Consider the following 21,063-nt stretch of genomic DNA (forward strand, 5'->3'; position numbering starts at 1 on the left):
TTATATCTTTGCTACTGAAAAGAAAATTAAATTCTGAAATAAAAAAGTGTCCATTTGCCTCAGAGTTCGGGTAAAATGCGACGGAGCATCCATCTCATCTCATCCAAAGTACTAATGTGCTCAGAAGCACCTCCAGTAGCAATTATGCCTCTCTTCGTCTGAGAAGTGGAGGTTTGCTCAGTCCTGGAGTCTCAACTGCCTTATCTGAAGTGCGATCAAGTTCCGCATCATCATCCTCTTCCATAGCAGCAGCTTGGGAGCTAGAGGCATCATTATGCACATTTCCTCTTTTCTTAATTAGCTCCATGGACAGCTGATCAATCTCAGGAATGGGTCGAAAGGAGGTTTTGGCCGAGTCAGGAACATTTAAGTTGTAAGTAATACAAGTGATAAAAGATTCCAACAATGATCAACACCCGTAGACTTAGTCTCAATTAAGTGCTCAACAAAACATTGCCTGGAAGCATAGGGCACTTTGTTCTCCATAGCCCCACAAAGTAAAAGATCCCTCATATTGTTGCCTCCCTCCTCTTGCATTCATGCTACAAGCAATGTAGCGATGAATGTAACGGAGTGCATGATTTAATGGTAGTGGATCTCGACCACTTGGCAACAAAAGATGAGTAATTCCTAAAATCCCCATGCGTTGTCAATTCAAAAAGTTCTGAAAAGATCACACCTGTCAAAGGACAGATCATAGCACTATATATCATAGTACAAGAAGAGGTTATTGGCCCTGAATTATATCAGGGCATGCTCTTACAACATCCTAACAAAGCTCCAAGATGAATTTTCCAAGACTGCTCACCGAAACTGCTAATACCGGGCGAGTAAAAGCATAAGCATAACGACCTTACCAAGGGAACTCAGGCGACGCAGATTTTCCAAATTACAAGCCCTCTCCACATAAAAAGCATCATCACATAAAGCGCAATAGCAAAATTAATGAACATACCACACATTGTAAAATTATTGAATGCATATTGCATTCTCTCCAAATTAATCAATAAAAGAATCTTAGATAAGTCGGACAATTCACAAGCTACTTTTCAGAAAGGAATTTCTATATATAGAGCTTACATTAATACAACAAAGCAAGCAACTAAAATTCCCTATTACTAAGCCTACATCTAGTATTACAACAAGAAACATTCTCAATCCTAACGCCTATTCTAATGAATAACTCGACCTATAAAAAATATGCATACAGTAAATGTGGTTAGGTTGTATCTACAAAATGTTTCTCGAGTTAAGCAAGGGAGATAAATCATGGAATTTGTTAGAAGGATTTCTTTATTGAGCTGTTAATATACTTTAATTTATGATGACAGTTTGTATTTTACAAACATAGAAGACTGTAGAACACAAGTGGTATAAAAGCATTATCAAGTTGTGCCGTGTAGGCCTCCAACATACCACTCACAATCACCGCTAGGAGAAGAGAGACCCAATGCTGCAAAGATTAATATTGGAAACATCAAACTGTAGCTATAACCCAGTACGAGAAGAAAATAGAGATTAATCAACCACGTAATAAATTTCCACAAATACTCTTGTACTTATGTTTCTTTTTTTTTTTCTTCTCGAGAGAAGGCAAGTGCACACAGTTTAAACCCAGAAACTTGTAGTTCAAAGCACAGAAACCTCAGCAAAAAACTTGTCCAATTTGGAATGGGAAGGCATTATGCATGAATTTAAACATGATAAGCATGAGTATCAATAACACAAAGGTATTCAACTTATATAGAAGATATTGGTCCCAATATATAAGATCTATTTAAAAATCTTAAGCAGGAGTTCTACTAAACTGACTCAGTAGTAGTGTCATATCTGTAAAAAGAATAATAGAGTGATTCTGAAGTTCAACTGTTCAAATTAGGTCCAAACTGGAAAGATGTGCAGACACACTAGTCTGTGCGTGTGTGTTTCAATGAGAGAGAAAGCAAGCAAGAGGGAGACAGACCTGGGTGAGAATATATCCAGTGGATGCTAGAATTGGAAGCAAAACAGAGCATGCAACCAGGACTGATGTTATACCAGCTGCAGTGCCTTCAATGGTTTTCTCTAGCAAGTAGATAAATTTCATAAGATATTAGGAGACATCAACTCAAGCAACACTTGACTGACATTAATCCATATCTCTTGATAACAAAAAATAATACTTACTCCCGCTTTTACTCCACCTAAGGACGCCGTATTTGTGCCCAACCATTGACGCCTAAACATAAAAGCAAACGCTTTTTAGTCTAAGAAAGATATAATTATTATACGAGTAATATGAGAGAATAACCACTGGCCGCACAACTATCATATACCCAATCATTCTCATTTTTTAAATATACAGCCAGATGCATTGCAAAACTACGATTCAATTTGTCAAGCATTAAGAATCTCCTGACCAACTGGCCACATGCATCCTGCCAAATGAGTAGCTATTCTATCAACCAAGAGACTACACATAATAATCACCCACAACGAAACCTGAAATGAAATATCCCTTATCAAAGTTCAAAATTAACTTAAATAAGGGCATAGGCAGCAGAGGGTTAAATGAAAATCTAGGGTTAAACTCCAGAAGCTACATCGACCTACAACAAGATACTAGCTCCAAATTCAGCTTTTCTTTTCTTTCTTTTTTGGATTCAAGCTCCAAATCCAGAAATCGAGCAAAATGTAAATGGTAACCCAAGCTCAGTAGGGAATAAATTTTCTAAAAATACTCAACCTGAAGTTCAAGAAAGTGCAAGGAAATATATAAAAGAAATTCATTGATGGTGCCGCGTCATTCACTTCATATTCCCTATTAGGCTTAAGTCTTGCCATTCCTAATAAAAGTCAATATTTAAGAAATTAAATTCCTCATGGCACATTCCATATGGCTAATCTGGCTAAACAAACAATTAATTACTGGAATAAGTGAAAGGACCTAATCTTAAAAAGAATGGTGATTACTACTCTTTTCCTATCAATAGTGCAACGTGGGTTTTAGTACATGAATGTAGGTGCTATTGACTGATGAGGCTAGATGCATAATTTGGCAACTACCAAAGATGCAAATGTAAAAAAGAAAGCATTTGTAAATAAACATGCTGGCAGTAACATACATAGCAACAAGCAGGCTCACCATTGTATCTCCAATTCCAAGGCTCAAAATTCCAGCAAAAGGAGCAAGAGGTCGATCATTGTACCCAGAAGACATCCAAATAGGGAGTGCGCATCCCAACAAAAGCGAGAAGTGGCTAAAGGATATGTAAACAAACAAAAGCAACACCAATTAGTCGTTTGCATAAGAAAATGTGCATCACAAAAGCAAACTGGGAAGAAGAATAACAAGACATGCCTGACAATAAGGAGGTCAGAGTCACGATGGTCTGTGAATGCATTCATAAATTGATGTATGAGTTGTCCCAAAGGCCAAATTCTCCATACCTGGCTACAGAAGATATTATTCTAGAAAATACTATAAAAAGAAGAATACCATTATGGTGATGCATTGAATGATTAAGGCCATAATGTAACAATATGCTGATGGGTATTTTGAGTTTACATTTATCACGGAGATTCCAAATATGCAACCAGAATGACTTAAATCGACTAAGCCTCAATCCCAATCTTCAAACAAAATGGTCATAGTTCATGAACATGATTCTTATAATTCCAGAAATTTCTAAAATAAAGCCCTTTCAGCCATTAGTTAACTTGATTTCAGCCATTTTAGAAAACATCATAAAATTGACCATCTCATTTTTGTTCAATCACAGAAATTACAAATGCAATCTGCATGGTTCGTTGACTTACTCGAATGATTTCTAATGTCAAGAAAACTGCCAAGGCCGCACCAAAAGCAAGGTCAAGAAACTTTGGCTGAAAGCAAATTCAGAGTCAGCTGAGGTGTACCTAATGAAATCACTAGAATCGAAAAACACACCCGACCAAAAAGAGAACAGACTATCTGATACTAATCCCAATTACCTGGAAGATAACAGCAGGCAGGAACATTAAAACAGCCATCAGATGGTAATATTTTCGAAGAAGAATCCTCTCAATCTTACTACTCTTTGATATGTTGTAAAACCTCAGAACAGATGCATATATCACACAAACCCAGTAGACAGACAAAGAAAGTCTTTTAACTGGTTCCGAAAAGACAAATGATACCACCCTGTTAATAAAAAATATGATAAGAAGGGATTCTGATAAGTTACACAGAAAGGATTGCAAACAATTTGATGTCAAAATAAAGTGCATTCTAGCAGTTTCAAGCCCACATAAATAACTTGCCACAATAAGTGCAAATTGCAGAGCCATGACTTGCACCTCTATCAGGGTGGTGTAGAGACCAATTGTGCAGAAATGTTCCTATTTTAAACCCATGCAGCAATAATTTTAAATGAGGGAAAAGACAAATAACATGAACATTCAAATGTTAAGAAATATTATGCAAACCATGATGGCAATTGTTCAAGAAATATCTGTAACTTACAACATAGGATACCTATTGCCTATTCAGTTATTTCTATGCCATATATCACTTCAATAAATATTTACTTCTGCATTAGAACAGACTGTAAATCAAATAAAAAAATGGTCTGATATTAAAGGAAATAATACCATAACAATGGATGCACTTGAAAATCCTGAACAAACTGCATCCATGAAGGAATTATCAAAACCATGAAAAGACCAAGGGAAGAAAAAAATAAGAAAGCTCTTCCTCTCTCACTAAATGCCCCCGGTCCAGAGCTTGTTCGACAGAAAGCGCAATTCCATATATGTAAAAAAAATTTAAACACAATTGGGAAGAGAAGAAGACCAAGAAGTAGTCCCTGCATGAAAGAGATTGACCTTTACTGTACAGCTATTTCATTCAAGAATAGATAATAATGTTCTTCATTAATAGTTCCACCAATTAAAGATCATACCTGAATTAGAGTACTAATCTCACTTCTTTTGATTCCATACACTATGGGAACTGACTCTGATGATGTCCAATATCCATGAAGCTGTTCAAACAATATCCATCACCAATATAACATAAAATTCCTGGTTCATCCAGGCTAAAATAGTAAAATATCATGTGAAGGCACTAGCCTTTACGATGGTACAGGCCACCATGTCAGCAAAGTAGATAACAAGACCCATAGTCACCAGAAGTGCTTCCCCTAGAAAAGAAACAGGTGGAAATAATTTCTAAGAAATTGGAAAGACCTTGATAAAACCCAAACAACACCATGGAAGAAAAATACATCTAGAAATATAGAAAGGACATATCAGGTCATTAGCACAAAAAACTTCAGGTATAAATCACTTCTCATATGCATATTGATGATATTAATGTCACTACATTCCATAACATTTGCTAACAAAGACCTCATGTTTTGTAGCACAAAAATGACCAAATCAATTAAAATTGTTCAGGCAACATTGTCAGTCATCTTAAATCCGCCCTAGAAAATCAGAGCCAATAACCAATTAATCCAGACTACCATTACAGTTCATGAAACCTACTAGGCTTTTTAAATACCACATTTGCAATGTATGCATGGTGGTGAAAACAGGAATGATAAAGGTACATGTGGTCCGTTATGACCTGCAATCACAATTTATGGCTGGAATAAAAGTATTAAATTTTTAATTGATGAATGATGAATTTTAGCATAATATCATATATACATACCTATGGAAGCACATGATGGAAAAGTATGAAGTAGATGCTGCACTAACTTCACTGCTGCAAATCCATGAAAGAGCACCCACATTAATTCCAGTGTTGTTTGCATACCTGTAAAAATAATAAACAAAATACAGTGATTAGGTTTAATTACCAGTCATCAAAATATCTTTCAGCAGAACCACCAAATAAAGACATTGGAACTCCTATCTCCAATATCTTGAAAGAAACAGCCGCTTCACATATTCACAAGAAAACAAATAATTAGTCAACATAAGAAAAACCCTCTGGGCATGCACGCACTAGTTGCAGAAGAATGGCAGACCTACCAATAGTAAACAAAACGAAAATCGTTGCACATAAAAGAATGCAGCTTAAGCTAAATTTCGCATCCGATGGCCTATGTTGCGGGTGGTCTTCTTGGTTGTCCATTGAATACCGCATGACTGAGCAGAGGAAGATAAGTACACTCATGCAGATAGCAGATGTCGCCCAATATTGCATCGCTAGATAATTAAGTTCTGCACAGTAAGTTATTTACATTATCATAAAGCGAAAGCTAGAGAGACAGATTGGTGAAGGTGATGACAATGTAAATAATCATAGGCCATGCTTGGAATAGATAATATGCAAGAGTACACCTGAATCAATTCTTGCAAAATCATGCCACTTGTGGCATGATTCATTTGTTCCATATTGCATTGCTTTTTCCTAAGTTGAAAGAAACGAATTCCAGCAAATATGGCCTTTCAAAAACAAAGATTATGGAACAAGTCGCATGCAAGAATTCAGTTCATGCCACCTGTGGCATGATTTCATTTCTTTCAAAATGCCTGCTTTTTAAGAACCAAATTGAACTCAATCAACTGAGTTTCCCAAATATAAAAATTGACTAAATAGTATTCGATTGATTTAAGTTCTTATATCCTAAAATTTCCAAACAAGGGGTAAATACAATTTCCATATACTATGATAAACCATCTGTCTGATGAATTCTCCAAATGCAAAAGATGTCCAACCAAAATAACCACATCTCAGGTCATAAAGTCATTCATAGAGCTTTTATGCTCTAAATCAGACAATTCTACTTGTTTACAGTGTAAAAGCAATAAAATTGACTATCTGTTCCTATTATGATATAAGTTATAAATGAATGAAAATGTAATTGGATTACAAGCATATCTATATATGTTAGATATAGAAAGATTGCTAGACTCTAATAACACCAAATGAGTCAAATTGAGTTCATAATAAGTACCTCCAGATTCAATTTGATGCAATGAGAAAGCTCTTGAAAGCTGTATCAATTTCGAGAGCATAACAGCTGGTAATGTAATTGCACCTAGAAAGATCCCTGAGGAAGCACCAGGCCTGAAATAATTCATATCACAAATTAACAATTAAAAAAATAAACAAAGCAGTTCTCATTTTGTAGTGGCTCTAAACTGGCTAAATTCAGAGTTCAATTGAATTGAATTCTTACATAATCGTGTCACTTTTGGAATGATTTCATTGCTTTCAAAACTTTCGTACTTTTTCTCCTCAAGTTGAATGAAATTAAACATGAGAGTTGACTCAACAGAACTCAACTGAATTGTATTCTTGCATTTCCAGATTTTCCGAAAGGTGTTAAATGACTTCATGTTTAGTAAGTTTCTAGCTTGATTAAGCCTCAAATTTAAACACCTTAACAATCTCAAAAACCTAAGAAATGAAAGTTAGAAAATTGAGGAGAGGGAAATTACCTGGTTTTGAACTGAGAAAGAGAATTGGAACAAGTCTCGGAGCATATCTCGGTGCAGAGAGCGAAGAGAGCGATTATTGAGAGAACGACGCCGTGCAAGACTAGAGAGAGAGGGAGAGAGAACAAAATGCAACCAATAAAAAGTATAACCACCGCTCTCTCGCCGTTAATCAACGGCGAGAAGTGGCAAATCATTGCTGCAAAATTATTGATCGTTCTCTATTCAGTAAAATTGTTTATGGAGAACTAAATCATGCAAAATAAATTAAATAAAAATAGAAAATACTGAATAGAGAAATCGAAAATTGGTGGGCGATTGTTTTCGCGGGAAGAATTTTCTTTTTCTTTTCTCTTTGGTGTGTATGGAATTGGGCAATACGAAAGCGCATGTTGGACTGCGTGCCGTTTTCCGGTTAGGTTGCTAACTCAGGATGATGAGGGTCCCACTAACACGTGTTCTAGCCAATGACGGTATGCCGCGTGAGCTATGTTCATCTTTCATTTGACTGTTATTACGGTGTCAACGAACGCACCGTACAGTTTTATTTTTATTATGTTTATTGCTTTCATTTATACCAAATCAGTCTATGCAAACAATAATAAATTAATTTTCACAATTTTTTTTAAGTTTCTTTGCTATTTATTACTTTTCAAGAAATTGGATTCAAAAAGTAAAATAGTTGTATTGTTAGAATTAAGAACCCTTTTATTCTAATAATATAAAGTCCCATATATAGGAGAAATTCAAAGATATATTATAGATAGATAATACTTAAATTCAATGCATTAATCTATTCAAAAATATAGTTAATCATTAACCACATTAAAAAAAAATTAAAACAAATTAAAATTTCCACCTCAAATATTATGAGGAAATTACAACTATTACTTAAAATTAATAAATTTTTGCTAAATTTTAGCGGGATGGTACTCTTAACTTTTAACTTTTAAGATGTATTGAAAAACCGCCTAATATATATAAAATTTCAAAAAATTATTTAAATAATATCGTATTGTGATTAATATAAAATAATAGTGATTAATAAAATAAGATCTAAATTTTATAAAAAAATAATTATTTAGGCTTAGTGTATCAATAACAAATTAATAATAATTGGCACATATCTATTAGATTAAATAAATAAATAAATATATTTAGTATTAAAATTTAAAATATTTTTATATATATCATCTTTTTATTATGAAATTTAAATTATATGATATTTACATCCAATTTAAATGTAAAACAATTGAGAAAAGATATAAAGGCAATATAAAGATGTATCATCAAAATACACATGTCAATTCTTGGCGGAGACGGAAGGATCTAAACCATGCTTGCTATCTAAGTCCTAACATGGTTGTTTTGATGAAGTCAGTATTACGTACGTGGACTCTCGGTTTAAACTATGTACATGTTAATTGATATAAGAATATTAGATCAAACCTAAAAAGTTGCTTCCGAACTGGGAAGGTCATCGAAAGCGGCATGCATAATAATAATCTCATCATCTTTCACCGAATTCTGAATTATTTTTTTGGCTGCTTTCTACAGGGAAGATCTTTTCCTTCCTATGTTTATCCAGAATGATATCCATGGAAGTGCCCCCTTATTCTCTTCATCGCTGACATGCATTATTCATTTTCGACAAGGTAAGGTGACACGTATTTATTGAGATGATTGTGTAAATATTATAAAATATAGTTATATTTTAATTTTAGTTAGTTTATAAATAAAAATAAAAAATAATACGGAGACATATATTTATAATAATGAAAATTAAAAATGGTAATAATCGAATTAAAATGAAACTAATTATTATCTCGGATTTGTTTGAATACTCGGTATTAACTTACACATAATAACCATTCATGGATATATGGCCAACTTACTTGAAGTACCAAGTGAACCAGCAACTTCAAATACTTCTTCGCCTTCATTTCTACTATTAGCAAATTGTATAGGTAGAACCATTACCGTCCATGCATGAAAAATCCGAAAAAAAGGCGAAATCAGTCATTGTAAAAGTATATCTGGGTAAATAGAACTTTTCTCGAAAATGATAGAAACCTCAAGAACCGCACCCCCTCTCCTTGTACAAAAGAAAGCCTTTCTTTTTCCATTTCGTGCAACAAAATCAAAAGCTTGTAAAGATAACTATGGCAGACAAACCCAAGAAGCCTCATGCCATCTTCATCCCTTACCCTCTTCAAGGCCATTTAATACCATCCGTTCACCTTGCTATCAAGCTTGCTTCTCAAGGTTTCACCATCACCTTCATCAACACCTACTCCATCCACCACCAGACCTCTAAAGCGGCCCTGACCAAAACAGGAGCCGGACCGGACATGTTCACTACCGCCCGTGAATCAGGTCTTGACATCCGGTACACCACCGTCTCCGACGGGCTACCCATTGGGTTCGATAGGTCATTGAACCATGACCAATTCATGGCAGCCTTATTGCATGTGTTCTCAGCTCATGTAGAAGAGGCTGTGGCCGAGATTGTTTCTTCTGGAGAGGATGTGCACTGCTTGATTGCTGATACATTTTTCGTTTGGCCTTCAAAGATTGCCAGTAAATTTGGACTAGTACATGTTTCCTTTTGGACAGAACCTGCTCTGGTATTTACTTTGTATTATCATATGGATCTCTTAAGGATACATGGTCATTTTGCTTGTCAAGGTAAGCTTATTCAATTTTATGAGAATTTCAACGTTATAGTTTTTTTTTTTTTTTTAGTAAAAGTTAATATAGCATAAAAATTTCACGACGGACGAAGATATTTAAATTTCAGACTTCAATTCTTACAAATGAAAATACTGAAAATTATTTCATGATGTATCTTTTTATTCTAAAAAAGGTTCTATAAATGTTATAATCAGATTGTCGCGAAGATACCATAGACTACATACCGGGAGTGGAAGGAATCGAACCGAAAGATACGACGTCGTATCTTCAAGAAACAGATACAACATCGGTTTGCCATCAAATTATTTTTAACTGCTTCAATGATACTAAAAATGCAGATTTTGTTATATGCAATTCGGTGCAAGAACTTGAATCTGACGTCCTATCGGCAATACATGCCAAAATTCCATTCTATGCGATTGGACCCATCTTGCCAAATGACTTTGGCAAGAGCATTCTGTCCACTAGCCTGTGGTCCGAGTCCGATTGTATCCAATGGCTAGACCAAAAGCCCAACGGCTCAGTCTTGTATGTGGCATTTGGTAGCTATGCCCATGTTTCAAAAAATGATCTTATAGAAATAGCAAATGGGCTTGCCCTCAGCAAAGTGAGTTTTGTTTGGGTGCTTCGCCCCGATATCGTGAGCTCGGACGAGACTGATCTGTTACCCGATGGATTTAAGGAAGAGGTTTTAGACCGTTCGATCATCATACCTTGGTGCAATCAACATTCAGTGCTGACTCACCCAGCAATAGGAGGGTTCTTAACACATTGTGGATGGAATTCCATACTAGAAAGTATATGGTGTGAAGTACCATTATTGTGTTTCCCTCTATATACTGATCAATTCACTAACAGGAAACTAGCGGTTGATGATTGGAAGGTTGGCATTAACATGAGTAATATGAAGTTGATCTCCAAAGAGGATGTTGCAAACAATATTAACCGTCTGATGTGTGGAAATTCAAAAGATGAGCTCAGGAACAAAATTAAGGAGGTCAAGAAGACATTGGAAAATGCAGTGTCACCTGGTGGGTCATCAGAGCAAAATATGGCCCAATTCATGAAGGATTTAGAGGACAGGATTGAAAAGAAAGCACAAGCCAAGGAGCCAATGTGTAATGGCACTTAAAATACCCAATTTCCATGATTCCATGTATTATTTTCTTCTTACAGTGTTTTTGTCAATACTTGTAACTAGGGGTTGTTTACTTGCTTTGATCTTTATATTGTTTAAATTCCAAAGGGGTAAGATGTAAGATATCATTACTTAGCTACTGTCAGGTTGTTTCTGGCCAACATGTGCCCTAAGGCACATATAACTAAGCTTGAAATAATTGAGCTTCATATCAGACAGGAAAAGGAGCTGACAACAGCCAGACCTCTAAGAAGAATACTGGAAAGCTGTTACTATCAGAAGAGGTTAGTTGCCCATAAATCATTGCTCTAGCTGTAAAGTTGCAGCCAGCCTGTCTGTCTGTAACTATTATTGCTTACCCTGGAATTTCAAATTCACCGTCTCATTTTGCTTTGTTCTGACAATTACTTACATCCTCCTACATACACTGCTGCAAATAAAAATGAAAATAACTTGAAGGGATCCTACCCAGAGGTTCAAATAGAAGGGTGCGGACGCACTAAATATGGACCCTTTAGGAAATTATAAAGATAATCTAAGCTGACAGACCAAATGGTCTTGAGAAGCTTGATGGTAGATGCTGACCAAAAACATCTTGAGGAATTGATTTTCTATATTTCATCAAGAGTTGCTAAGCAGGCTAAAATAAAAAGAGCATCATACAAACTTCAACAGAATCTAAGACTAGCTAGTAGTGCAACTTCCATTTATCTCGGATTGTTTGTATCCTGATTACACCGGCAAAACTTAAGTACAGATTCACTTTTTCCGACACGAAAATGCAGTACAATGAACACTAATATACGATACCCAATTGCCATGAGAAACAATATCAATATATTCTCCCATTTGGAATTACTGTCTGAAGAGATGTCATATGCACTTCGAAGAGCCTGGAACCCTGAAATGGTCCTTACTTCTCCAACTGCAAATGAAGTTCCTAGATACTCATTCTCTAAAAGTCCCTACAATGAGAAAACAGATATTAGATGTAATGATCCATTTGGGCGGTAAAACTTACTTGAAAAAGTCAGCCAAATGTATCAAGATGTGAAAACTTAAGAGGGAAAATGATGTTCTCAATACTGCTTTCTAAATGTGACATGTATCTTAGCTAAACAAAACATTGCATATAGGAGTAAATTCAGCAACACCGTGTCATAATTAAGGAGCAGATAAAAAAGAATTGAATTACAAGCCTACTTGCCTGAATAGAATAAGTGTGAAAAGCAATATAAGATACTGGATAAGTCCATACTGGTCCTGGCAAAGCATTTCGAATTCTAAAATATCCTGCCGAAAGCATCATAACCACCTGAAATGCAATAAATACTTCCAATGAGATTTATACCACGTCATTAATTGTGCTAAAATCAATAAAAATCAAACATGTCGGTGAAACATTGATCACACCAAGTGTACAATCAATTTACAGTAAATGGAATCCAGCATTTGTTTATAAATCAGCAACCAAATTTGCAGCTAAAATTTCATTTTCATCCAGTAGAACTGCCAATTTCCGCCAAGTGCAAGCAAGCTAGATAGAGAGAGTAACATTAACCAGCAAAGGAAATATGTATATGCAACTGTGCATGCGTGCATAAGAGTGTACTGAAGTAAATCCTTTTCTCATTGTTATTATACTATTCTTGGCAGAAGCTAAACACGAAAACGTAATCTCAAAATCTTGTTTCTGTAATGAACTTACATGTATTGATACCATCGTCAAAATACTCCAGAAAACATGTTGCCAAAGGGACGTTATAAGTAGCATCAGTCCTTCATTTACTAAGAGAGATATGAAGAAATTCAAAACAAAGTACATTAACAAGCTGAATTCGTCTCGTAACCCTATCAGGAAATAGAAGACAAGACTTGATGAAATGGAGATGAGAAAAAGGAAAGGGATGCTGGAGAGAAGCTGCCCAAGTAAAAAGACCAATGCCCCAGAATGCCTATTTGACTCTTCACTGGCATATATCTGCAAATTAATTGATAAAATCAATCAATGTAATGATGCAGGCAAGCAGAAAGAACAAACAAAAATCAGTTTCTCAAATACATTTCAGACATGTTTCAATTTACTAAATATGGTGATATAGATTTAAAACTGAAAATGGTACATAAATATATTTTATTTACTATTCGACCAAAAATTAAAAAGTTATATTCTTGAGGAAGATATGGCTTATCCTTCATTTCATACAAAACCACAGATTTTTCAAGTCCTTGAAGTTCAAACCAATAAAAAAAGAAGAAGAACGTATACCTTAATTTCCTTCTGAAGTGAAGGTACTCCTGCAATTCCTATAAGTGAAGTAAATGATACAAATACGAATATTGCCGCAACCCTCGTCTGAAATATAAAGATGAAAAGATAAAGAACCATTTCATGAGCCTTGTCTGTGCAGAAATTCTATTTGCAATAAGTCAAGACAATAAGCATGGATGATAAACTTTAACTGTAGTACAGTAAATATTGAAGAAAACAAAAGATGATGAACATTTGGATTTTCAGCATTATTGAAGCAGTTAAAATCAATTTGAAGGCGAACTCTTTCTAAGAAAAGCCAGGCTCCATACTCCATGCAAGATAAAATTGTTGCAAAGGCCAGATTTAAATTAGATGTATCTCTTGTCAAACAATGTGTTTCAGAGACTTTGAGATCATATAGGTACTAGATTTTACTTGGATCAAAAGCCTCTTTCCCCCTTTCTCCTAGTATCTTACAAACAAAAATCAGATGCATTTTCTGAAGTTACATTCTAACTAGGATGTAGGATCCAAAACTCTAATTAATTACTCCATTTTTTCCTTTAGGTATCTTAAAGAGAGAAATTAGATATGCTATTTGAATTTTTATTTGAACAAACTCACCACTACTGAAGACAAAGAATGCCCTAGGCCAGAAAATACGGTGCCAATACAGAGTGTCAAAAGCATGCAAAGAATAAGTCGAAGCCAATAGTATTTCCATTCCCTTGACATAATTAACAATGATCTCCAAGTCAAAACTGCAATTCTTGTAGCACTGCTAGCTTTTCCCTTACTTTTAAGATATGGACCCTCCTGCAGAAGTAACCACACATGACAAGTTATTCAAAACTATAACTGCAATGCTTAATGGAGTCATGCATGCAGCTCTTTCACTCTGGTTAATTTGAGGCAGATAAGAGCAAAAGGACTGGACAGCATACATAGTTATTAAAATTGTTGATGACATTTGAGACTTAATTTTATCCAGAATAAAAGAATTATCTGAGGATTGTAAGTTATTATTTGCATCTTCAGTATAACCTCAGTAAGTGTACTGGCCAAATAAAAGTACCCTAAAGAGAAAGTTACAAGCTTCACATCCTTACCTTTTCGGTGAGTCTTAATGTCATTGTTTCAACTGCAGCAGCATCCGCAGATGATTTATATGTTGCTTCTAGAGTACGTATGGCGACAGCAGTGTCCATATTCACTGATGAGAAATCTCCATCATCCTGTTACCATGACTTCATAACTATTACATTTACATGACCTAGATTAATACGATGCTACATAATTTTTGTGATATAGCACACACAATAATTAATACAGTGCATATGATTCAGCCTCTTAGGCTGAAAAGGTTGCTGACTAATTGCAATAATAAAACTTACCTGCCAGTTTTTGCACATTGCAATTATTCTGTCAAAGTCTGTGTTTATCGCACGTAAGAAGTGATCAGAAGGACTTTGCATGATGGGGCAAGGAAATCCGGCATTTGAGAAGTGCTTCATTAGACATGCCAAATAAGAAGCAATTAAATAACAACCATGGCACTAGGCTAAATTCTTCATGTAGTGTGTGGCCTTTGCTAATTCTAAAATATAGTTCCTTTATTCAGAACTGGAATTAAGATAAAGACTAATTTTCAGTATCATACCTGCAAGCAAGACAAAGTTTCTCCAAAAAATAGTGTATTTCCATTTGAGAGCAGGCAGATTCGATCAAAAAGGCCAAATACTTCTGTACTGCTCTGGTAAATGGTAAAGATAAGAGTGCAGCCAGTGCTAGCAAGTTTCTTCAATGTAACCATCATCAGAAGAGCAGAGACACTGATCAGAACAAAGTCCAAGAGTTAGCTATGATATGGTGATAAAATTAATGCCAGGTGACAAAAAAAGTCAAATTACTATGACCATGCAGAGATCCTGTCCAGAGTCTGGGCCAGATACTAACATGAAAACAAAGGATGATTAGACAATCAAGATTGGCAGATTCTATACAAAATGACTTAGTAATTTTCCTAAGATAAAATTAACACGCCATTTAATGATTACATTTTCTTGTCATGCCAAGTACTTTATCCTAGTAGTTGCAGTTTTACATGAATTTAAACAATATGCAAAGGAAATAATCCAGATTCATTTTTGCATACTACATGTTCACCCAAGTATGTCTGAAAAGATCTAGAAAATAAAAGCTTCCTTTTCCCAGAAATGAACGCGTTGTTCCTAGCCCTGAACAAGTACTAGATATCGGCAATGCAGTTAGCCAAGCACTCGTGTAGTTATGCAGGGACAGTGATGTAACAAAGATGTCTGGAACTCCAGACAAGAACTCTTTGAAACCAAAATAAGACTAGAAGGAGGAATATAATAACCTGTCAAGATGATAAAGGGGCTCATCTATAAATAGGATATGGGGCCTCATCACTAGCTCCCGAGCCATGCTAACACGCCTTCTCTCACCATTACGGAGGCCCTTCATATAACAGTGGCCTCCAATCAATTTGTTTGCATAATCAGTCAAGGACATGGCATGGATTGCATCCTCAACCACACTCTTTTTCTTGCAGAAAAAACCAGGGAGTTGAAGCAATGCAGAGTAGTACAAATATTCTTGGACAGTGAGGGACCCAATTAGAGTAGTTTCCCTTTCAACAAAACCCTACAAATTGGAAGATAAGCAAAAGTCAAAACCAACTACATTTTAGAACATAAAAAAACTTTTCTGTCTACCACTGCATGGAAACTATTATTTTTTGTCTGAAGACAACCTCCCTCCTTTAACAGGAATTAGCTTTTACCATGAAATTTTTCCAACATGATAAAAATCTGATCATGTTATGAGAGGAATGGATGTGTACAAAAGAGCTAGTTAGTCAAAGCTACATGCTGTACTAGACTTGACAATGCATATCTCCATAACACCTCAGCCAGACTTTGATGTGTAAGAAACAAACTAATATCAGCTCCTCGAGAACAAGTAGCGCCATAGACTATAAACACCAAAGTTAATAAAGCAAGTGAGAACCTTTCTATCCTACATTACATACCGAGACAAAATAAATCATAGGAATGAAAAGACCAAGAGTATACATTGAAGAAACTCCAGATTGAGGAAAAAAAAAAAAAATAAGAAAAGGAAGAAAGAAAGGAGTTATATTGCTGTATATAAGAAAATAAAGATAGCCTTGAAAGGCTAAGAACTTACGTATGAGCCGTAAGGCAAGCGTGATTTGGCACCATTCACAAATACTTCACCATACATTTTGGCTGAATGATGCAATCTTCCTGAAATACAGTAATGTCAAATACACTACATGCTATTTACAATTATTAGATATATACAGCAGTTCAATTACTGATCATAATGAATAGCATGCTATAAACCTGCAATAGCCCTCAGCAAAGTGGATTTCCCAGATTTGGCAGGACCCATGATTACTGTCATTGTCCCTGGCAATGCATAACCACTTGAGCTCTTGACAACTTTATCAGAGTACTTTCTTTTACCCTTGATTGTAACAGTCAAGTCTTTCCACACTACAGAAGCTCCTGCAATCTTTCTTGCAACAACTGTACTGTCTGGTAGTGGCGGGGATGGCAATGACCCACTATTGAGCTTTGATAATGATGGGGATGCTGGAGTGACAGCAAGATTGATAGAATCACCTCCTTCCTCCATCCTAACATCAATATCTGTATCCTCCCACTCTGGTGAATCCTCGAATGAGATTGGTTGTCGAAGCGAACCAGGCTTCCGCAAGTAGAAAAAGTTACTTGAAGGAACCCTGCTTGCAGGACTACTGGCAGAAGATGATGAAGACCTGTAATTATCTGACTGAGATTGTATCTCTTCCATCTTCTCCTACAGCTATCTTAGACCTCAGATTGTCAGAAACAGCGTTCCACAGTTGAAGGAATGATTCTTTCCCAACTAACAGACATCACCGCTAGTATTTACACTATTCAATCTAGATTGCTATTCCTAGCTCCCCATTTTTTGTAGAAAATTATCTCCTGCATCCAACATGAAGGATAATGAGAAAAAGAAAAATCTCAAATAATGAAGCATATACTCAAGTTTCTGAGCTGTGACTACATTGACAGGCAAGAAAATAAGAAACCATAAAAAGAAATGCTAACAAGATTGTAATTTGTAGGAATCGAGAAATGAAATTTCATAAATTCAATCAATGAGAAACAAAGGGGAAATCGATTTTTCTTCTTGGACGTCCCATCTTCATTTGCAGCTTCTCTTTAACAAATTGGAGACAGGACAAAATCAATACCAATTGCAGTCTATGTCAACCAAATCAACAAGTAAGAAGATAATAAGCCCAAACATCATGAAGAAGAAATTATTGCATTCAAGTTTTCTTTCCCATCGATTCTCTAATTATCTCAGTAACTAAACAGATAGTAAAATATTATTAATCTTTGTAGCCTTTAACTAAACTTTAATGCAACAAAATGAAAAGAGTAAATAAAAAGACAAGGGCAGAAACTCCAAAACCCATGAGTTAAACTCGGACTAGACACCTGCCTTCACCTTGACACAAGGAAACAAAGATCACATGGCAAAAGAAAACAAGTCCTACCCACTTGCTAACTTTCTCAAACTCAAGTACCGTTCACTCAACTTACTAAAAGAAATAATCCAAATACTTGGTTCCCCTGTTTGGATACCAAGAATATGGAGGAAAAGTTTCAAAATACTAAACCTTTATGAAAACTAAGCTTCAAGAACTACCCTTTATCTCATTTGAGCTAAAGTTTCTCATTTTCCTTTCCAAAATCAACAAACACAAAGAACCCAACTTCATGTTTCCTTTCTTTTTTTCTTATTACTGTGAGTTAAACAGCTTAGTAGAAACGAATCAGACCACTATCCAATAACAAGAAAACAAGATATGCTGATAGAGAGATAGAAGTGGAGAGTATAAAGAGACAAACCTGGATCTAAGTGCAGAGCTCGAAGAGTGAAGTGAGAATGCGGAAGTGACTTTAAAGCTAGTAAGAAAATGAGAGAGAATGAAGCTTTTTTAATAATGGGACATTTTAAGGGAGTTGGATACTATCTGACCCGATTGTTTCGGGTCTTGTATAATTAGCATCTTTTGCTTTATGATTATTTTTTTCTTTTTGTTTCTTTTTTCTCTTTATTTTTTTCTTTTTCTTGAATTGCTTTCTGTTTTTTTTCCCTAAAATTAGGTTGTGATGATGTTTTGCCAGCCAAAGTAACACTTGGAAAGCACAAAAACAAATCTCAAATCAATTTATCTAGGAAAAGAAGAGACTAAAAGTAAGCATTAGTTTGAATTATTAGTTTGCCAGTTCTAAACAAATATATTAATTATGTATTTTGAATGAAAAAATTGAAAAGAAAATAATTCTTGCCCATTGAGCTTTTGATCCAAGCAGCTAGACTTGGAACTTTAATCCTATAACATAAAATCATACAAAGAAATAAGATTAAAATAGAACAATCAGCACGTAAATTAACAACCTAAATGAGTCAATGAAGGGATATTTTCGATTAAGAAATAATTTAATTGAAACAAAATTTTTATTGGTAGATAAGATTAATTTTATAATAATATATATTATTATTAGTTAGTTATAGTATTTATATTAATTAATTTTTAATTATGAATGATTAATAGTGATATACAAATTAGCTAATATAAATAAAAAAATTATTAAATAGTATCGCATATCATAATTTAATTTAATTTTTATATAATAAATCTATTTAAAAACGTAAGAATTCTCATTAATTGATCTTTTATTTATAAAAAAATTAAAATAATTTAAACTTAAGTCATTATTTAACTGCTCATAAATAAGTGTAATAAATATATTTCTTTTTATGGTGAGAAACATATATAAAAAATAATTACTCATATTATATAATTCACATCTTATTGAATTTCTTAAGTTTTTAATTTATTAATTTTAATTATTTTAAAAAAATAGTTATTAGTATTTTTAATCCAATAAAAATCTACTTTAAATAAATAAATGCATTTATTATTCAATTATTTCCCAAAATCTTCAATCACTTAAATCTTTTTTATTAATTGATTTAATCACATTTAGGATCTATAAGGTGATAATCCATATTCTACTATTGAATTATTGAAAACCAAATGTTTCCTATTTATATTTATATATATCATATTATGAGACATAAAAGAAAATTTGACATATGTTGCTACTTTAAATATTTTTATTTTGACATGTGTTACTATATTGAAAATTTTTATTTTGACATGTATACTTTTATAAAGATTTTATTAATTTATTAATTAATAAATTAGATTATTTTATAAAATGATAATTCCGATAAAATAATATTTTAATTATACTTCTAATATTGTATTCACTTATAAATTAGTTATTAATTATACCATATTTTTCATTTTAGAAAATAATATTTTAATTAATATTTTTTATATCATATTAATGAATAAATTAATTTATGGATTACATAATAATTTTTAATCTTAAAAAAAGAGTAATATCAATTATATTTACAATATTAATTTATATAATACTAAAAATTAATTAATAATATTTTTATAATAATTTATATTATTGTACTAATAAAATTTTTATAATATTAATTTTTTAATACCGACATCTAAATGTTACTAATTTTCAAAATATTACATATTAAAACTTTTATAAGATTTTATTTATAAAATTAATATTATTTATAATAAGAAAATAATAACAATAATTATATAAAGCGTAAATAAACAACTAATTTATATTAAAATTGAAAACATCCTCGCCCAAAATTAATATCATTATGTGTGGAACTCAACTTCACATATAGAAGTGTTAAGAAAGTCCATTTAAGTCGTTGAAACATGTATAGTTATGTGAGAGTACAAGCGTTGACTATTTTATTTAATTTCCTAAAAATTAACCTACAAATACAAATAAATTAAGGGTATATTAGTTGTAATTTATCAAATTAGAAAAGTGAAAGCAAAACAGTTCTCTATAACATTTTTCTTATTTTTATAGAAATTTTTTATATCGAGAGAATACCATTTTTAATTTTGATTATAAAAATACAATAAGTCTCGATTCTAGTCTCAATTTAATAATATATAATTAATCCTATATGTATATATTTTGTGATCTATTAGGCCAGATAATTCAGACAAATAATCTCTTTTTTCTCTATATATATACCTTTAATCTCATTACCTAATTTTATGCTTCTGTTTCCCTTTCTTTTTTCAAAATTCTCCATATACTATTTTTCCTCTATTTGGCTACTCTCCTTCCTTTTCCCACACATTTTTTTCCATTTTGTTTTTTTGCCCCATTGTTATCAAAATAATGAGCCTTTATAATTACAAGACATAACACAGAGTTGTTAGCAAGTAATGAGTCATTTTCAACCTCTTTGTGTGATCACAAAAATTATGAGGTTGACTTGTGTCCAAAATGATGGCATCCACAGCTTAACAATATTTTTCTCAATTTATTGAATATGTTTAAGTGTGTTTTGGTTAGTCCAATGATAAAGATAACATTAATTT

The 21,063-nt window shown here is 33.6% G+C and overlaps 3 protein-coding genes across 5 annotated transcripts; 1 reads left to right on the forward strand and 2 right to left on the reverse strand.

The window, feature by feature from the left end:
- Window positions 1-961: 961 nt before the first annotated feature.
- On the reverse strand, window positions 962-7,811 carry LOC8275212 (dolichol kinase EVAN). Of its 2 annotated transcripts, none has more exons than XR_007217031.1 (14): window positions 7,417-7,811; window positions 6,930-7,042; window positions 6,001-6,192; window positions 5,678-5,782; window positions 5,092-5,162; window positions 4,923-5,003; window positions 4,612-4,826; window positions 3,973-4,162; window positions 3,799-3,864; window positions 3,341-3,429; window positions 3,105-3,239; window positions 2,167-2,218; window positions 1,964-2,064; window positions 962-1,453 (listed from the first exon to the last, which is right to left on the reverse strand). XR_007217031.1 is itself a non-coding variant. In XM_002523647.4 (14 exons), the coding sequence occupies exons 1-14, from the start codon at window positions 7,608-7,610 to the stop codon at window positions 1,340-1,342; spliced, it is 1,698 nt and encodes a 565-aa protein (XP_002523693.2). In that variant the 5' UTR covers window positions 7,611-7,809; the 3' UTR covers window positions 962-1,339. The 2 variants fall into 2 exon arrangements, 1 of the variants encoding a protein (XP_002523693.2); XM_002523647.4 differs by having other exon boundaries at window positions 3,125-3,239; window positions 7,417-7,809.
- Window positions 7,812-9,293: 1,482 nt separating this feature from the next.
- Window positions 9,294-11,384, forward strand: LOC8275211 (UDP-glycosyltransferase 86A2). The gene is made up of 2 exons (XM_002523646.4): window positions 9,294-10,101; window positions 10,302-11,384. Exons 1-2 carry the CDS (start codon window positions 9,576-9,578, stop codon window positions 11,237-11,239), a joined length of 1,464 nt encoding a protein of 487 aa, XP_002523692.1. The 5' UTR covers window positions 9,294-9,575; the 3' UTR covers window positions 11,240-11,384.
- Window positions 11,385-11,840: 456 nt separating this feature from the next.
- On the reverse strand, window positions 11,841-18,762 carry LOC8275210 (ABC transporter G family member 3). Of its 2 annotated transcripts, none has more exons than XM_002523645.4 (12): window positions 18,458-18,762; window positions 16,892-17,521; window positions 16,713-16,792; window positions 15,880-16,166; window positions 15,160-15,331; window positions 14,894-15,007; window positions 14,609-14,734; window positions 14,124-14,315; window positions 13,515-13,601; window positions 12,954-13,226; window positions 12,453-12,560; window positions 11,841-12,210 (listed from the first exon to the last, which is right to left on the reverse strand). In XM_002523645.4, exons 2-12 carry the CDS (start codon window positions 17,361-17,363, stop codon window positions 11,953-11,955), a joined length of 2,169 nt encoding a protein of 722 aa, XP_002523691.1. In that variant the 5' UTR covers window positions 17,364-17,521; window positions 18,458-18,762; the 3' UTR covers window positions 11,841-11,952. The 2 variants fall into 2 exon arrangements, with proteins under 2 accessions (XP_002523691.1, XP_015577586.1); XM_015722100.3 differs by lacking the exon at window positions 18,458-18,762 and adding an exon at window positions 17,648-17,920.
- Between the last annotated feature and the right edge of the window lie 2,301 nt (window positions 18,763-21,063).

Source organism: Ricinus communis, chromosome 8, assembly GCF_019578655.1.
Source record: "Ricinus communis isolate WT05 ecotype wild-type chromosome 8, ASM1957865v1, whole genome shotgun sequence".
Taxonomy (NCBI): domain Eukaryota; kingdom Viridiplantae; phylum Streptophyta; class Magnoliopsida; order Malpighiales; family Euphorbiaceae; genus Ricinus; species Ricinus communis.